Genomic DNA, 17,581 nt, shown 5'->3' on the forward strand with positions numbered 1-17,581 from the left:
GTATATGTTGATGCTCTCTTTTTTCAATGTCTGGTTTGGATGACTTGACATCATGACTGGGAGAGGCTACCTTTACATTTCGTGAACTTTGACGCTTGGGAACAACAACTACAATCTCTTTGCTTTCTGCAACGTTTTGTTTAGCGACTGGAGCTAGTGCAGAGCAAACCCACTGACAGCCTACTAGAGTTCTCTTCATGAACTGATCTCGTTTCATGCTTTTTTCCTTTATGAGACTTGAACCGACAGGTTTGTGACAGTTTGTGAGATTACATATGACTTCGTTGTCATAGCCCCTGCAGCCTTTCTTTTCATAAAAGAGATATACATCAAACTTCTGTGCTTCTTCCAAGGTGATGACTTTATCTACACCATCATTGTTAGGTATACTTGCATTAGACTTTTGCATTATTTCAAAGCGATGTTCCTCTGTGAGCTTGTCGTGCCAGATTATCGCATGACATTCGTAAACTGCGACGTCGTCTTTTGTCGGTAGATGCAATGGTTGCTGGAGTTTTAATTGAGTGCCATCATTACATGTAGTTGCCTTGACAACCATAATAAGCATTTTTGGTGCTTTGTCAACCTTAATCCAACTATGGCTTCTTTTCCTGTACTCACACAAACAGCCACAACATTTCTTCGCTTGGGATGTTTTCTTGAAATCAACCATGGTAAAAGCGGGTAGACATTTCAACTCAGACATCTTTACACTGAGCATGCTCAGAAGCAATGAGTGGCTGTTGTTATGAACTCTAGCAACACACTCTACATACTCTGTGACTGGAATAAGAAATGTCTCTATTACAGAGATCCCAGATTTAGACAGCCAGTTGAACAGTACAGTCAAACATTCTGACAGATCATGATTCACTTTACTCGCTAATCTAGGTCCATTCAAATCATCAAATATCAGGGGGTGCAACTCCTCAATATGTGAGGCGATCCGTGCCAATGATTTTACCTCAGTGAAATCTCTCATTTGTTGTAAAATTTCCTTCTGCTCCGAGGATAGGAGTGGTTTCTTGTTACTTTCTGATACACAGTCTTGGAATGGTTTAGCACATTGTAATATATGTAACACAGCTTGACTAAGAGGAAGGTATTCTATGTTTGTATTGACAGTCTCAGCTGTGTATATACCAGGATGACAACTTCTGGCTGATTCCATTCTATGCTTCTCTTCTTTTACTTCAAACAGATTTGTAGTTGATCTGTCAAAAATGAAATAAAAAAAATACACGTATTATGTAGAGTGTTTTAGTCTTTCTGTGTACAGAATTGTAAGTAGGTAAAATCTACCAGTGTTCCTAAGTTGTTTACTGGGGGTACCCTAGGTATACTCCGCCACCAAATTATGGTATAAGGTATGGAATACTACAAATTTTACCAGAATCCCCCCCCCCCTCCCCTTGTTATTGGAATTTGATACAATTTGAAATATAACCAGAATTCCCCCTGCATTCAATTATTAGGACAGCAGCTTTTTGTATGGTACTTTCAATCAAATGCAAACAAAATGTATAAATATTGTCATGTACGTCTTTGATTAGCACGATTTCTTCCATATATTTATATTGGTAACTGTAGAGTTACCCCATGATTTAGAGCAAGAGCACTGGCTTTTGCATACATGCATTCATGTAGGTAAACTTATGCAAGATATGCATTCATAATGGTTGTGAAATTAAAGGAAAATATGCTTTTTCATCATCGCCCAACTGTGTGGCTTTATTCACAGTCTCAACAGTAAGTACAAACATGGATGTGTCTCCTGCCTGATACATCCATGGTACAAACAACTTTACATTTAATAGCTGCAATAACTGTATAGCGTTCGTTTTCCAGTTAAACATGTAGCTAAAAAGCTACATGTTGATACTATCAAAAGGTAAAAAAAACAGTGCTAATACATCCATGGTGAAATCAACAACTCCAAACCACAACAAACGTGTTACAATTATTGCAGCTAACTTGACACAAACACGTTGTCTGCTCTTAATGACTATCCATAATCGTGCAGAACCAACTATCCATTAAAAATGGACTATTCTTCTGGTAGTTGGTAGGAAGATCACGTCTACTGTAAAGACGAATGCAATGGGCCCCTGTTCTGACTTAACATCAAACTGGAATGAATTTCAATAAAACCAAACTTGTTTGATAAATTTCATGATTCCAGCCAAGATGGCGCATATCGTGGTGATCAGGACAATAATAATAAAACTGCACTCGGTAAAGCACGTACCAATAATTTATACGAAGCCTTACCTAGGACAGGAAGCCATACTTGAATTGCAATTTACGTAATTAAATTGTGATCATATATGATCAGTGAAACTTAACTGTACTTCACACTAAAGTACGTGTAAGCGAAATACATGTACATGTTCACACCAATCAATCAACAGACGTGATGCTCACAGACGCTCAGGGACTTAGTACCACCTAAGTTTCTGTACAGTTTATGTATAGTAGCTGAGCAAAACTATCAGTATTTTGTTGTTGCAGATGAAGATATTTTATAGATCCTAAAAGTTAGCAATTATTGTAAATTTTAACGTAATTTTTAACAATAAATTTCAAAACTATTTATTATTATTTTCAGATAACACAGATCACTATATCATTTATTCACACCAACATAAACGGTCTTATGACCCTTGTTGACCTTTCACCTTTCACCAACAACAATTCCAGTTTGTTATGTTTACGAAGTCTCCATATGCCACTGTCCTTGAAGAGACCACCTTCTGAGCTGTCGCAACACAAGACCGATTTCGTCTACGACGAAAGTAAACATCGTTTTTATTTTACTGTTCAAGGTGATTTTCTTTGAATTTTACACAATGTGAGATTAAATTGGCCAAACATTGATATGCTATTTTCAGTTTTGCATGATAATTTGCAGCAGCGATTATTTGCATACATTCAAGACCGAGCGACCTGGAGAACAATTTTCCGTAAATTTTGCGTTTATCCCAGAAATGTTTTCATAAACACATGATATCGTGTTTCTTTTAATATTTGTGTTTTTATATAGTGATTTGACAACATAAAATAATTTGGGGGACCGCTTACTCACTATCGTTAGTTGCACTCACCGTACAAAGGAATTGATTGTGAAAATGTTCGTACAATAACTCCTGGCGTCCACAGTATTGATGGATGCGTGTGCGTGAGATTATTCGCCCGGGGATCCGTCTATGTCATTGATCGCTAGATGTTTCGGCTGATCTGCATATCTGATTGGTGTCCCTGTAAATTGTCCGTTCATCGCATCCATATACTTCAGATCTCTCCCGATGCTCTGCGCTCGGTTGTAGAGTCTGAAACTTCGAAGTCATCACAACCGCCTGAGTGTGTGTAGTGTGTGACGTGGGTATATTTGGGCATCTCTCTCCACTACTGTGCTGTCTTCTGTGTAGGCTTTCAAGTGTCCTGCCTGTGGCCCGCCGGGGGGAGCTGTACCTGCTAGTCCTGATTCCTGACGCATCCAGCACGGCACTGCCTGGCGCAGTCTGCCTTCCTTTTAATTTTTTTTCATTCTTCAACTGCTAAAATGTAAAAGGCAGATTTCTTTCTCTCATAATTTCACAATACAAATTTCTGTCGATACTATCAGTAAACAGAATGGTAAATCTCAGAAAACAAATTCTATTTTTTATTGGGACGGAAGTCAAATTCGTCAATTATTCTAATGGGAAACAAACCAGATATGATGCCGGTACTGTATATTTATCAATAACTAGTAGTAAACTTCATCCACAATTTGTTCGTATTTCCTATATTCCTATGAATTGAAAATCATTTATTAGTAATTTCGTCTACACTCACATTCTGCCACACTATTCATAATATAAATAAATATGTTCACGTTTGGGAATGCATAACAATTGCGCTACTCACAGAGGATTCGAACACATGAAATATAATCTCGTCTTGACTTCATGGAACGTCTAACGCACCATGTTATGTTTAATTCTATTAACTTCAGCGACAATATATAAATTACATACAAAGTCAAGACGATTGTTGACATATATCATACCCTAATCATACCAGTACCACTGCCAGTATGGTATATTGATGGTGCAAATCAACTTACATGTACTTACAGGTCCTCTTCTGACTGTAGTAGGCCTTGCCTAATGTAGACATTACGGGTAATTTCTGTCTTATTTGTGTTCAATAATTGTACAAATTTATCCATATTTGGTTGGTAGTGGTAGAATTTGGGAATACATTTTTATCATATTGAATTGTTATAATATCTGCAGTAGTCTCCCATGTGGTAACTTGTCAAATGCCTTCATAAAATCACAATAAATGACATCAATACAGCCACCCATTATCAAGGATTTCTGTCCATTTATCAAGTACTTGAATTAACTGTAGAACAGTAAAGCGGCCTTTTATAAAGCCAAATTGTTTGTCACTGAGTAGTCTGCTCTTTTTAAGGTAATCAACTAGGCAATTCCGTATCAAGGATTCCATAAGCTTACACACTATGCTGGTGAGACTGACTGGTCTGTAGTTACTTGCAATACTTGTATCAAGAGATCTGATTGGTTCAGATATCAAACTAGCACGTCTAAAATGAGTGACGATGAACATTTGGCATGCGTCCAAGTTTTTATTTTGATGTTTGTCGTCTGCTCCGAACGTTGAGTATGGCCCAGTTGCAGTGATAGTGAACTCTGTGGTTTTCTTAGCGAGACAGAATAGTTTTTGGGAAATTATGAAGGAAATTTTGAAAGCAGCCAAGTTATCGCATATTTGTACAAATATTTGCCTACTACTGTACTAAGCCTTGCCTTGTCTAAGGTTAAGGCATGTACGGTTCTGGACTTGGCAGCTGCAGAAACAGGTACGTACGTACACGTGTAATATCATAAACAGAAGCAAGTGTATGAGCTTTACATTGACCGACTTACAAATATACATATAGCAAACATACAAACACTACCACACAAACAAGTTTTTCTGTTAATTATTTATTATATTCACAAAAAAAGGTTTTCCGTAAAACTTACACTTCCAGATGGCATTGGTAAAGTTTGGCCCACTTTGTACCAAAATAAATCTCCTGTATTTTGTAACAAATATCAAAATTATATACAATAGGCTCAAATTTGAATGGATTGCATGTCGGTGTGAATATGAAATATGGATGTATCTAAAAAATAAACTCATAACATCTGTTTGGCTAGGTATGTCTTGTCAATCAAAATGAATGAATGAATGAAAGAATGAACAAATGAATTAATGAAGGAACGAATGAACAAATGGCAGCTGAGTTGCAGCTGTCGTCATATTATTTACACGAGAGGGGTTTACTAGATGATGTATGTCTCCTCACAAACGTATATTAACTGTTAGAATATATGTGGATATCTTGATTAATCATGGGGGGGGGGGGTATTCAATATCACTCTGTAACATTTTGAGGGTGTCAGATATGCCGGATTCTATAGTGATCACTAAAAATGCCAATCTGCCTCTCCATTGATGATGAACTGAATCATTTGTAAACTGTTTTTTTTTTTTTTTGGGGGGGGGGAAGGAAAACTTTTTACTGACTTTTGCAGACAAACAATAACTTGTAAACTGTTTACTGTGTAATGCTGGCACAGATACAGTTGAAAGTTACATGGTTTATCAAAACTGGAAGAAATGATAATACCAAGTGATATACTAGTATCTTTGATAAACATAAAATCACAACCTCTTTGGCAAAGAAACAATAAATTTCTGTATAAAAAAAGAAGAAAAAAAAGTACAAATAAATACAACCCTGGTGTCTTTATCTTGAACACCTGACAAGTAATGCAATTCTCGTATACTGGTACCTGGTTACACTTATCATAATTCTTGTATACTTGTTAACTCTGATACGGAGTTAATATCAACTTTTCAAGTTACATTCTGTGTATTGTAATGTGTGTACTGGTATGTTGTACCCGGTTAGACAAAGATATTCTTGTATACTCTAAACTGGTGGCTGGTTATTACATATTCTGTATATTGTAGTCTGTATTTCATAAACCAATTTTAACACGACAGTAGCTTGGTGTGTATTACACACAGTCAGCCTAATCCTGTATACATGTACTTAAAAAAGCTATGAGAAACACAGCTGGGTCACATATTTGTTGTTGCAGCTACTTTTACAACTGCAGTAAAAGCTGCAGCATTATTACAACTGTATCATCCTGTTCAGTACGAGAGGAGGGTCTAATTTCAAACATTTAGTAAATCAACACATTTTAATAGCCCCAGCTCAGTTTTGTAAAATTCCACTGTCTAAACATTTCCTGAATAGAGTACATCATGATTCAATAATAACACAAGATACAGCAAACTTTGAGGTGAGAAAACTTTCCATTGTGGACCGCAAACGATTAGTTATAAAAAACCTAAATATCGTTGATGGGCAGATAAAATAATGGTTTATTCATCTAACTACTTCAAATATCAACACACAATTATGCTTCTCCATGTTGTCTCATGAGGGCGCTGTTACACACATCAAAGTTGAGTGCTCCTTGGTGTGGCCAATACACACCCAATTTTCAAGTTATTATAACTTAACTCCATAGATTTCTTTGGAAGGAAACGAGAGGCATTATTGAATTTGAAGTGAAAAAACCTTACATAAAACATAGTACTATACAATAGCCTCAGTCTGTCAAGTTTCTCATCAATTCACAAATAAATCATAACATAATGTAAATACTGGTTACTGATTGGTCCAATGGGAAATGTCCTCAACCAATGGGATGAAAGCTTAGAAAGCTCTTGTCCTATCATATAGAGGGTTTCTTATTGGCATCTTTGAAATATTTCACTGACATCATGAAGTTGTATGAGCCAATCAGAGCAAGACTGGCATATTGGTCTAAGAAATGATATTTGGATATCTACACTGGGTAGAAGGTAAAGCTCATAAACAAACTAAGGGTTACCAGTGTAATGGAAAGTATGAATTTCAAACAAAATCATAGACAAATATTAATAAAAAAGTGTTCCCCTCCGCCACTTTTATAATAGAAATTTCCTACATTTTCTTAACCTTTCACTGTGGGTTATCCTGTTCTGTGAGAAATAGGGGAGGAAGGGTTGTTCTCGTGACTTGAATGTCAACAACTAACAATCTCAAATGACATGATTTGTATACATACAAGAAATTACATTCATTTCATAAATAGTTTTACCTTTTCTGTCTTTGTATTAATAAATAATTGTCTATTTTTGCACATCCTTCAGTACATTTTTCTCTTTATATTTTTATCAAGTTTTAATTTTTATCTGTATTTATCAGTAAGTTTTTTAATTTTACTCCATAATAATCGATGAGTATATTATTAAATTACTGACTATAAAATACTGCAGGAGTAACACTCTCTTTGCAAGGAAAGTACTAATAAGCACCATTTGAAGAGATCAGAATTTGTACAACTTTTTTTTCTTCTATTTTTTAAAGAGTTTTGACATCCATACCCGTACCTCCCCTGCCACCCTCCCATCTATTCATCTCCACCCCCTCCATCCATGTACAAAGTACAGTGGCCATTTATTATAAACCACAATAGTTGATTTTCTGGTTCCAAGATGCATTGCGCGAGAGGACGTCGTTTATGTTGTTACATTTAGTCTTGATTTGTCTTTGTTATGTTTGAAATAACATTTTTATCAGGAAATGATGGAAAGACATTTTGTCCTCTTTGATTATGAGTGATTTTATTAGAACAAAGACTAAACATAATCAATGACAGAGAGATATTTTACAGGTGAACACAGGGTATGGTCAGATGACAACCATCCCCCCAAGTAGCACGTGCAAACCCCTCAGCACGTACACAATACATGGTATTGTATGGAGAGACACGCAATGCATCCTGGAACTGGCAACAGGTCTATGTTGTTATGGAAGGCACACTCAACTTCTACTACATCTCAAACTTATTATTACTGAATTCTGATGTCATTTAGGTTACAAGCTACTGTACGTTTTGTGAAAGTCTTGCAGAGCAATGATACAGATAAAGAAAACAATTCACATTCAAACTTTGAAACATATTCGCTGAAAATAACATATACCCAATTTACCATGAATTATTTCTGGTACCTGTGTATTTTATTTTAGTTTGTATGGGCAAGCTAAGAATTGCTGCTATTAGAACAAGTAGATTTTCAGATAATGTCAATCTTCCTACTCACAGACACACAAGGCCCATGTTCAATGTCTGACAATCTTGTACCCAAATTCATTATCTAAGTAAAATGAATTCACTTGCGTATCTGAACATATAGATCTAACAGTTAGTTACTGTGACGCATACAAAGATCCAGCAACCTCACTACAATTTCGGTACATTCAAGTGAGCGCCCTCTGGTGGTACACAGAAATATGGCAACTGAAGATAACTGTATAATAATTTATAACTGAACTGTGATGCCATCACATAACTTAAACACAAAGTCACTAGAAACATAGCTATGAAATTACTGTAATTGGAAGAAAATGACAAAAATGGGATGTCTCAATTTTCTGCAGTTAAACTTGTAGCTGTTCTTGGTCGACTACATCTTGAAAATTTACGAATTCAACTGTTTCCATAACAACTGATGAAAAGTATGTCACCCAGGTCCAGTGTTGGAAGGTTAGCTGTTAAACATTTGTCAGATAAGAGACCATTTTTCAGATCTCTTTGGTTGGTAATGCTATAAAATTGTGCAATCCATTGTTGCATCAAATGGTATCACACATCGTAGTATTCATAATTCCTTGCATTGTTGTATCAAAGTAGCAAATGTTCATATCTCTATGGTACTGTATTATAATTCACAAATGACACCATGTAAATGTTGCTTTTGGAACTCCACTCCACTGGGTTTTTAAGTTTAATCTTTAGCATGTGCTATGTGATGTGCTGCCCAGTTGAGACTAGTTTTCCAACTGTTCTTTAAGGCATCGTTGAACTTTCTCTGGAAGTGACTGATGGCTTCTTCTTCTGACAGATTCAATTGCAATGTGTCTCGAAGATAGTCAATGTCTTCAAGACGAGATAACTCTGGAAGTCCCGTTGACAACATCATTGCAAACAGATTGATGAATAACACTCCTTTCCTTCTAAGAATTAAATACGCCTGCTCACAGTATTCACGGAACCTGTAACAAGGAAACCAAAGATCAGAATTGTAAATGTTTGTTCATATAAATCAAATGTCTTCATGTAAATAGAACAAATGATTCCACTTCAAAACAAACTGCTATCCTTGTGAAAGTATGGCTGCAGGGAATAACAGAATTACTCGTGCAAATACCCGAGTATGTCACACTTGCAGTCACAGATCACTGGGTACTAGGACAGAACTATTCATTTAGCCTTGTATTAACTGTGGGCAGCCAAGTAATCAAAAACTATTAGAATCAGACAATTTGCTGAAAATAGATAAAATAGGCCGACCAGTTTATGTCTACTGTTTACATATGGACATCAAACCTGTGTACACACTACCATTAATGACTGGTTCATGAACCATTTAAAGTACATGCTAACTCTTAGACTCTCTCACAGCCCCAAGGCTTTGCCTAACACATCAACAAAATGTTAGCCCTATGTGATCGATGAGGGCGCACAGTACAGGGCTAGGGATACTGGGATACTAGTATATGAGTACAATATATGCAGTAGATATATACAAAACAACCCAAGTTTTAGCTATTTATGCGAAGCTTCGAGGACTGTGAGAGAGTCTAGTTAACTCTATTTTTCAATGCATAAAAAGAGCAAAAAGTTAGAGTTACTAAAACAAACTGACAATTTATACTTACTTGTCAAACTCTGCTGAGGACCCTGCAGTCTTGCCCTTAGTGATGACATGTACAAAATCATGTGTTAACACAAATGGTACCCTCTCTCGTTGGATTCCAAACTTACTCTTGAAGTTCCCCAGTATGTGTCCAAAATCAATGTGAAACAACTGAAAAGGAAGACAAGTATAACAATGTAACCAAGACAATGAATCAGATATCAATTGGGGTACCCCTATTGTAAGAGGACTTGCTATAGCTATATCCATTCACATCATTCTTTGGAACATTATGCCTGACATATGCGATATAAATCTCCCTTCTTACATTTCTTGAATGCACTATCTAATACAAACACATTTTACATGGTACCTAGAATAAGATTAGATGGAAAATGAACATTAAAGTTTGCTTTCCATCCATCCATGCATTCAAAAATAGGAGGCACCCTGTCTCTCAATTCATATATTCAAACTAGGGGGCACTATCTCCATTCATGCATTCAAAACTAGGGGGCATTCCTGCATTGTATCAATATGTATGTTATATAATTCGTGTTAAATTTACTCTAAATCTAAAGGTAATTAGAAAACAGAATTTCCTTACCTGTCCAGTTTTCCTGACCATAATATTATCATTATGTCTGTCTCCAATACCAAGTACATAGGTAGCTACACAGTAGCCAGCACAAGACAGTGTGAACTCCTCAACTGCTCTGTCCAAACTATAAATACAAAACATAACATAACATACATTAATAATAATAATAATAAATAATAATCTTTATTTATACTGGATAGTTCTTTAAGCATAGAAACACTTGTCTCCCAAGAAGTCCAGTGAGGGCCATCCCTCATGGGCTCAGTGTTAATGCAGGAGGAAACCGAAGTACCCAGGGAAAACCTGCGTTGTTCGGTAATGTAAAACTGAACGACACTCTTCTTACTTACAGCGTGGTAAATTTAATCGAACCCGGAATGGGGTTCGAACCCCAACCGCAGTGGTAAGAGGCAAGTGGTTTAACCACTCGGCCACTGACAACCCATACATTAAGATTTGCCTTAAGGTCCTGACCAATAATGTGCCTAAACTCAAGTCTCTATCATTTTTACAGTCACAGTGGCTTTTCAGTGATGCAAAATGGGTTCTTTTTTGAAGGCAGATATTAGGCGGGTAATGGTGTGACCAGGTAGTTACCTTTCAGTGATGCAAAATTGCTTATTTCTTGAAGGTAGATGTTAGTGTAATGGTGATGTCTGGTAGGAAATAACTGATAAATTACTCACCTTTGTGGAGAGTCATTGTAAACTTTCAGCCATGAAAACAGGGCATCTTTCTTGAAGGCAGCCGTTGCTTTAATTGTACCAAACTTTTTCTGTATGCCAGCTATGGTTTCTGCTTCTGTTACAACCTCTATTAAGCCAACTTTGTCTCCCATTGACAATGCTCTGTATGGAATCATTCTGACAATAATAACAGATAATTCAGTAAAAATTAGACATTTCAATGAATTTCATTTATTCAATAAGGGTTTTGAGATATAACAAATGTTGGTGAATTTTCTGAAATATTTTGTATGCACATTTTGTAAATGTGTATGTATGTATGTATGTATGTATGTATGTATGTATGTATGTATGTATGTATGTATGTATGTATGTATGTATGTATGTATGTATGTATGTATGGAGCATGCATATGTGTGTGTGATGCATGTGTGTGTGTGTGATGCATGTGTGTGTGTGTGTGTGTGTGTGTGTGTGTGTGTGTGTGTGTGTGTGTGTGTGTGTGTGTGTGTGCGCTTGTGAGGATGAATGTATGAGCACTTGTTTGGCCATGTAATGTGTATGTATGAGTACAATTGTGTGTATCTATAGGTATGTTTACAGGCAAACATTTTAGTTTCACAGCTGGTTTCAACTCAGTACAATATATAGTAGATTCAAAGTAAAACTTGATATCAAAATATTCAGTTTCTCACCTAAAATCAAACCCCTCAGCTTGCCATAGATTATCCATAATTTGAAACATCTGTAGAGTCAGCATATCCTGGCGTAGATCTATGAACACAAACAGAATTTACTTTGTAAAATGATATAACTATTCTATCGCCACTGTGTCCTCTAATGATAGCTAAATTTTTTGCTGTGAATCAAAATGAGAAGAACTGGGATTTCTTGACAGTCACCACATAGTATGAGAAAGGGGACATCAAATTTTTGATGCGTCTCTAGAAATTGTGTGTCAGTGGCACATTAAATTGGCTTAGAGGGCACACTGTCCACATAGTAAGAGATAGGGGAACACAATATTTTGATACCTCTCTTGAAATTGTGTGTGTCAGTGGCACTAAAGAGGGCTAAAGTTCATTCATTTGACCTACATTTAAAAATTTTGCATGGTGAGCTGTGATTTCTTTTCTTGATGTCAGTTGACAATGAATTGAAGTATTCTCGAATAAAATAACAGTGAAAGTTTATGACCTTTATTTCCAAAGACACCTACCTATATTAGTAAGACATAGATGAGGAAATGTAAATAGATGTGAAAAGAGGAAGACGCTATCTAGTTTTGAAACAAACATCACATGATACTGACTAAAGTGTTGTACATAACAGGAAGTATTGAATCACCAGAACAACATTGCATTGACCAAAAACAGTTTGGTAGATCAAATGACTTATAAAGGCTATAACACTCAAGCAGTTCAAAGTTTTTTAGCATTGAGCTTTCATTCTGTCTTAGTTGACGATCCTCATCTGGGTGACAATCCATAGAGTCAGCTGAACACCACCTAACATCTACAATCAGCTGATCATACCGCCACCTAGTGGTCAGCTGTAACTACGGAGTTTGTGATTCTGATGAGGAAAATCAACCAAGACAGTTTGAAAACTCAATGCTAAAAAACTTTTGAACTACTGGTGTGTTATAATATGTGTAAGTCATAATAATAATATAATGATTGACAACTTACCATCACCATGCTTAAAGATGACAAAAATATCTTGTCCTATCTTGTCTTCATTTTCAAAGACAAGCCATAGTGGTCTCATCTTAGACTTCATAAATTTACACTTTTTTAATCTGTAACAAAAATATCACAAAATGTCAACAACAAAAAAAAACCTTTCCATACAAAACAGTATTAAATATTAAACACTTTAAGCTGGACTAGCTATATTGGAAAAGTTTTTGAAACTCTTCTTAAAAGTATTTTTTAATGACTTATTCATAAAATTATACACCCTGCATAGAATTGAATCACATGTGGGTAAATGTATTTATTATGTAGCTGTACACATAATATGGTACAATTAATCCAATCAAATTGAAATTTGAGTCCACATCCAAAAAATCAAAACACGAACCATGATTGCTTTTAACTGATTTCACACAATTGTAAATATGAAATCATTCAACTAAAACCTCGCCTTTTTCATTTGCTGCCACTAGATGGCGTAGTGACATATTTGCTGCAATAGTCCATTTTCCAGTTCCAAGATACATTGCGCGAGATGATGTCGCTTATATTGTTACATTTAGTTGTGTTTTGTCTATATTACGTTTGAAATAACATTTTCATCAGGAAATTATGGAAACACATGTTGACCTCTTTGGTTATGAGAGATTTTATAGAACAAAGACTAAATGCCATCAATGACAGACAGTGATTTTTCAAGTGAACCCAGGGTACGGTCAGGTGAGAACCATGCCCTGAACAGCACATGCAAACCCCTCAGCACGTACACAATACATGGCATTGTATGAGGAATTGAGCAATGCATCTTGGAACTGGTAACAGGTCTAACTAAGACTGTCAAGGAAAGTAAAGTAACATGACATGAATTCTTACATGAGTTGGCGAAGTCTATAAACTGGAGTCAATGGACATGAAAAGTTGGACAGGGCATCTGAATACGAATTCTGACCCAGACTTTCTAACATCTTCTCACGTGCTTTCTCGACCACATCTTTTCCTTTAGCACTAGCACTCTTCACCATTTCATTGACAGATTTCAGTTTACTAAGACTTTCCACCTGTAAGATAAAATAATCAAATTCATAAACAACTGTATATATATAAAATGTTCTCGGTCGAAGAAAAAACTTGAAAATAGCGCTTCAAATAAAGTTAAATTGTGTGAAATAGATACCATTCATAATATCTACACCACAAAACTTCAGTGTGAGTGTAAGCACTTTTGGCTCTTTGAAGGGTTAATCCCTAACTGTTGGCTATTTTAGACTTTTTTTTGACCATGGACATTTTATCTTCACAAGTTTTTATCATATCATTCAACATTTTCATATATTCTTTATAGTTGGATTTAGATACTTAGATGTCCACACATTGAGAGTCTTTTATTGTTATATGTAAAATATTTTTTGGTACAGGCTTTGGATTCCAACCACACACATCATTTGCATAAACATTAGCATATCCATATAATTTGCATATACATTTGCATATTCATGAATTCTTTGCAACACACACACAATGAAATGATAATAGGGAATACAACTTACCTGTTTATGTAGTGATTTCATATGTGCTACACATCCCCTACAGTACGCTTCCAGTAATAAACCAAACCTTACTTGAACACCAGGAATGTGCATTTCAGACCTAACAATACAAATTAACAAATGTAAGATAAAACTGACGATATTAATAATATCAACATCCATGTACCTATTTATAGTTAGAATTATGTATACTAGATTCAAACAATAGACTTTGTACTTATCTATGTTACTTCTACACAAATTCCTTCCCTCACTCACAACACAAACATTCTTTCTCCACTCCTTCCCTCACACTTCTTCCACCCCTTCTCCATCCCTCACTTTTCTCTCCTCCTACTTGCCGCAGACTTTTCACCCCTTTCCCTCCTACATTTCTTCCTCCCCTCCCATACTACTTCCTCCTCTTCCTTCCCTCACACCACTTTTTTCCCTTCCTCCTTCCCTCACACTTTTCATCTCTCCTTTGCTCCATTTCTTCTTCCCCTTCTTTGTTCCCAGTCATTCCCTCCTTCTCCCACACTCCTTCCCCCACACTCCTTCCTCCCCTCTATTTCTTCAACTTCCTCTCCTCCCCCCCCCCCCACACACTTCTTCCTTTCCCCTCCTTCCATCTACTGACCTGAGATGCCAAAAGAAGTAATGTCCAATATTCTGATTCTCCAAAGCCTTCTTGAGTAGAAACCTTGCCAAGTCACAATCTAAGTATGATTCATATTTCAATGCTTGGACCAGTTGAAGTGGATACTGTACAAGTTGTTCATCCCTAGATACACATAATCAAAAACATTTTAATTTTTTTTATTACAATTGTTATTTAATGCAGCATGTGTGTCTCAGAAAAAACACTGTAAAAATCTCACTTTGTCAAAGAAAACTCATTTAAGTTAAAATCAAGACAAAACTTTAAAATTCAAATTTTAAAAATACCACGAGATGTCACAATTATATCAAATTAAACCATTTTTAGAATCCAATATGGTTACAGACTAAAATACACTGGGAACAAATTCTTAAAGGAAGCAACTTTGGAATGATTATGCACACCATATACATGGGAAATATAATTGTACTTACGAGAAATCTTTGAGACATTCTACTGCAAATGATCTAACAGAATCATCAGCATACTGGTAGTCTAACAACTCTAATGCTTGCTCTGGTTCTAATTTAGTCCAGATTTGTAATAATGCCTGCATCTGAAATTATAACAAAATGCACACTCACTTAGTTCATTTGATTCTAATGCTGACATTTACCACTGTGTTAACTATTATGTACCAAACATTATTTGCACCGGTACATGCACATACTAGTGGTATTTGCACTGCATTGCAATATGGAAAACATTATTGTATATCTGCATGCAAATGATATGCAAATGAGGGTGAGATTAGCATAGTATCTTTTTTATGGAAATTTACTGTTTCAGATATGCATAAACATATGTAGTAATAACAGAACCCGATGACACATGCGTGCTGCATGAGTTGGTACTCAGGGGGATTTGCACTTGTGTTTGCAATGAGTTGGTATGGGGGGGGGGGGGGAATTTGCACTTGCAATATTTTAGTCTAGATTTGTACCAATGTCATTATCTAAATTTACAATAAAACACACATTGTTAATCTACATGTATTAACCAAAAGGTAATGAAACAGAAGAAATCTGAACATACAACTACTGTTTGCACGTCAAAACTTACCATACATACATCTTTACTATTCCTCCAATCAACACATCGTAATAATTTAGGTAATGAATGTGATAAATAATAACGACATCCAACCCTGTATTTCCATACCAGTGTTGCATCCTGGTCATCCAAAGGTACAAGTGGATCGCGATCTACGATTTGTCGAAGCTTCTCGAATACATCAGGCTAGAAGGAATCAAACAGAGAATGAGTGTTAAATAAATCTATAAAATAATTACTGTACAATAGTATACCTATACTCTGAATAGTAAAATCTTTCTTTGCCTCAGAATCTTATTCTTGTTACAAAGTAACACATATACACATGTATTCATGTACAGGTACTGAAAACCAAACAGCGCCCTCTGTACAAGATTGCTAGAAAACACAGCTGAGTCCTCTGGTTATTTCATGACAACACTTCCTGATTGATAAGTTACATATTTGTGATGACTCATGGTTGTTTTTCACCGTATTTCTCAAAAACTTTTTAACTATCCAAAAACTGATAATATGACACCGTCCTTGTCACGATATAACTTATGAGGAAGTTGGTATACAAACAACTTTAAATGCCTTCACTGGGTGTGCATGTAAAATTGTTCAATGTCCTCGTTTTAAGTAACCCTTACAGTATACTACTACTTCCTTGTTTATATAAAAACTCTTTTATAGGTTCCAACTGGATTTCCCAAATCTACCTCATTAGTCTATTAATAAACACTATACAACAAATCCAGAGTTGACACATTTTTGGGTGTGCTTTTTGGTGCACATTCAAAAGGCAATCACAGAATTCAACTTAGTGAAGTATAAGACACTTGCAGAATTCAACTTACTGAAGTATATGTACGCATCACTTACGATTGACTAAACTCAAACCAAGTATTAAGATATAACTTATAAACCATTCAATGATGCAATTTACTATACTATGAAAAATATCAAAAGTATTTACTATGCAATGAACTATTTTAACAATGCCAGAAGACAATTGTATTCATAGAAGACATGCATAGATATTAACATTACACCGGAATAGTTTCATCAGAGTTTTATGTAATTATTTTCCTGAAGTAAAAAGCTTACACATCCAGTTTTTGCCACTTTAAAATTGACCCAAAATGACAATGATTATTTTGATTCAAACACATTCACAATCACAATATAGGAAAATAACTAATATCATTTGCAAATCTAGTTTTAATAGAGGCTATCCATAGCTTCAAATCTTAAGATCTCCCTTTACCCAACCTATAGCTAAATGAGAAATCAGAACCAAATGTTCATGTAAATTAAAATGATGTAAACAATATATAAGTAGCATCCTGATATGACAAATGTACCACATATGGACATTATATAACCATCAATACCCCAAAAAACACTAATTTACAGTTCTGTGATTGATCAACAAAGACATGATGTTCATGACAACTTTGAAATTTCATTTCAGCACCTCAGTAAGTTAGACATGAGAAGAGATTCAAAGCCACTGATAGCACCAATAGACTATTGCAAATCATAAAACTATATTA

The 17,581-nt window shown here is 35.6% G+C and overlaps 1 protein-coding gene across 1 annotated transcript in view; it reads right to left on the reverse strand.

The window, feature by feature from the left end:
• Window positions 1-4,993: 4,993 nt before the first annotated feature.
• Window positions 4,994-17,581, reverse strand: part of LOC144451639 (phosphatidylinositol 4,5-bisphosphate 3-kinase catalytic subunit beta isoform-like) — a 32,575-nt gene continuing 19,987 nt past the window's right edge. Inside the window, exons 9-19 of the mRNA XM_078142533.1 lie at window positions 16,053-16,229; window positions 15,425-15,546; window positions 14,970-15,113; window positions 14,351-14,450; window positions 13,677-13,861; window positions 12,798-12,907; window positions 11,802-11,880; window positions 11,107-11,283; window positions 10,427-10,544; window positions 9,842-9,990; window positions 4,994-9,175 (exon numbers count right to left, since the gene is read on the reverse strand). Of these exons, the coding sequence (XP_077998659.1) occupies window positions 8,908-9,175; window positions 9,842-9,990; window positions 10,427-10,544; window positions 11,107-11,283; window positions 11,802-11,880; window positions 12,798-12,907; window positions 13,677-13,861; window positions 14,351-14,450; window positions 14,970-15,113; window positions 15,425-15,546; window positions 16,053-16,229 (1,629 nt within the window). The 3' untranslated portion in view covers window positions 4,994-8,907. The remainder of the gene's footprint in view (window positions 9,176-9,841; window positions 9,991-10,426; window positions 10,545-11,106; window positions 11,284-11,801; window positions 11,881-12,797; window positions 12,908-13,676; window positions 13,862-14,350; window positions 14,451-14,969; window positions 15,114-15,424; window positions 15,547-16,052; window positions 16,230-17,581) is intronic.

Source organism: Glandiceps talaboti, chromosome 21, assembly GCF_964340395.1.
Source record: "Glandiceps talaboti chromosome 21, keGlaTala1.1, whole genome shotgun sequence".
Taxonomy (NCBI): domain Eukaryota; kingdom Metazoa; phylum Hemichordata; class Enteropneusta; family Spengelidae; genus Glandiceps; species Glandiceps talaboti.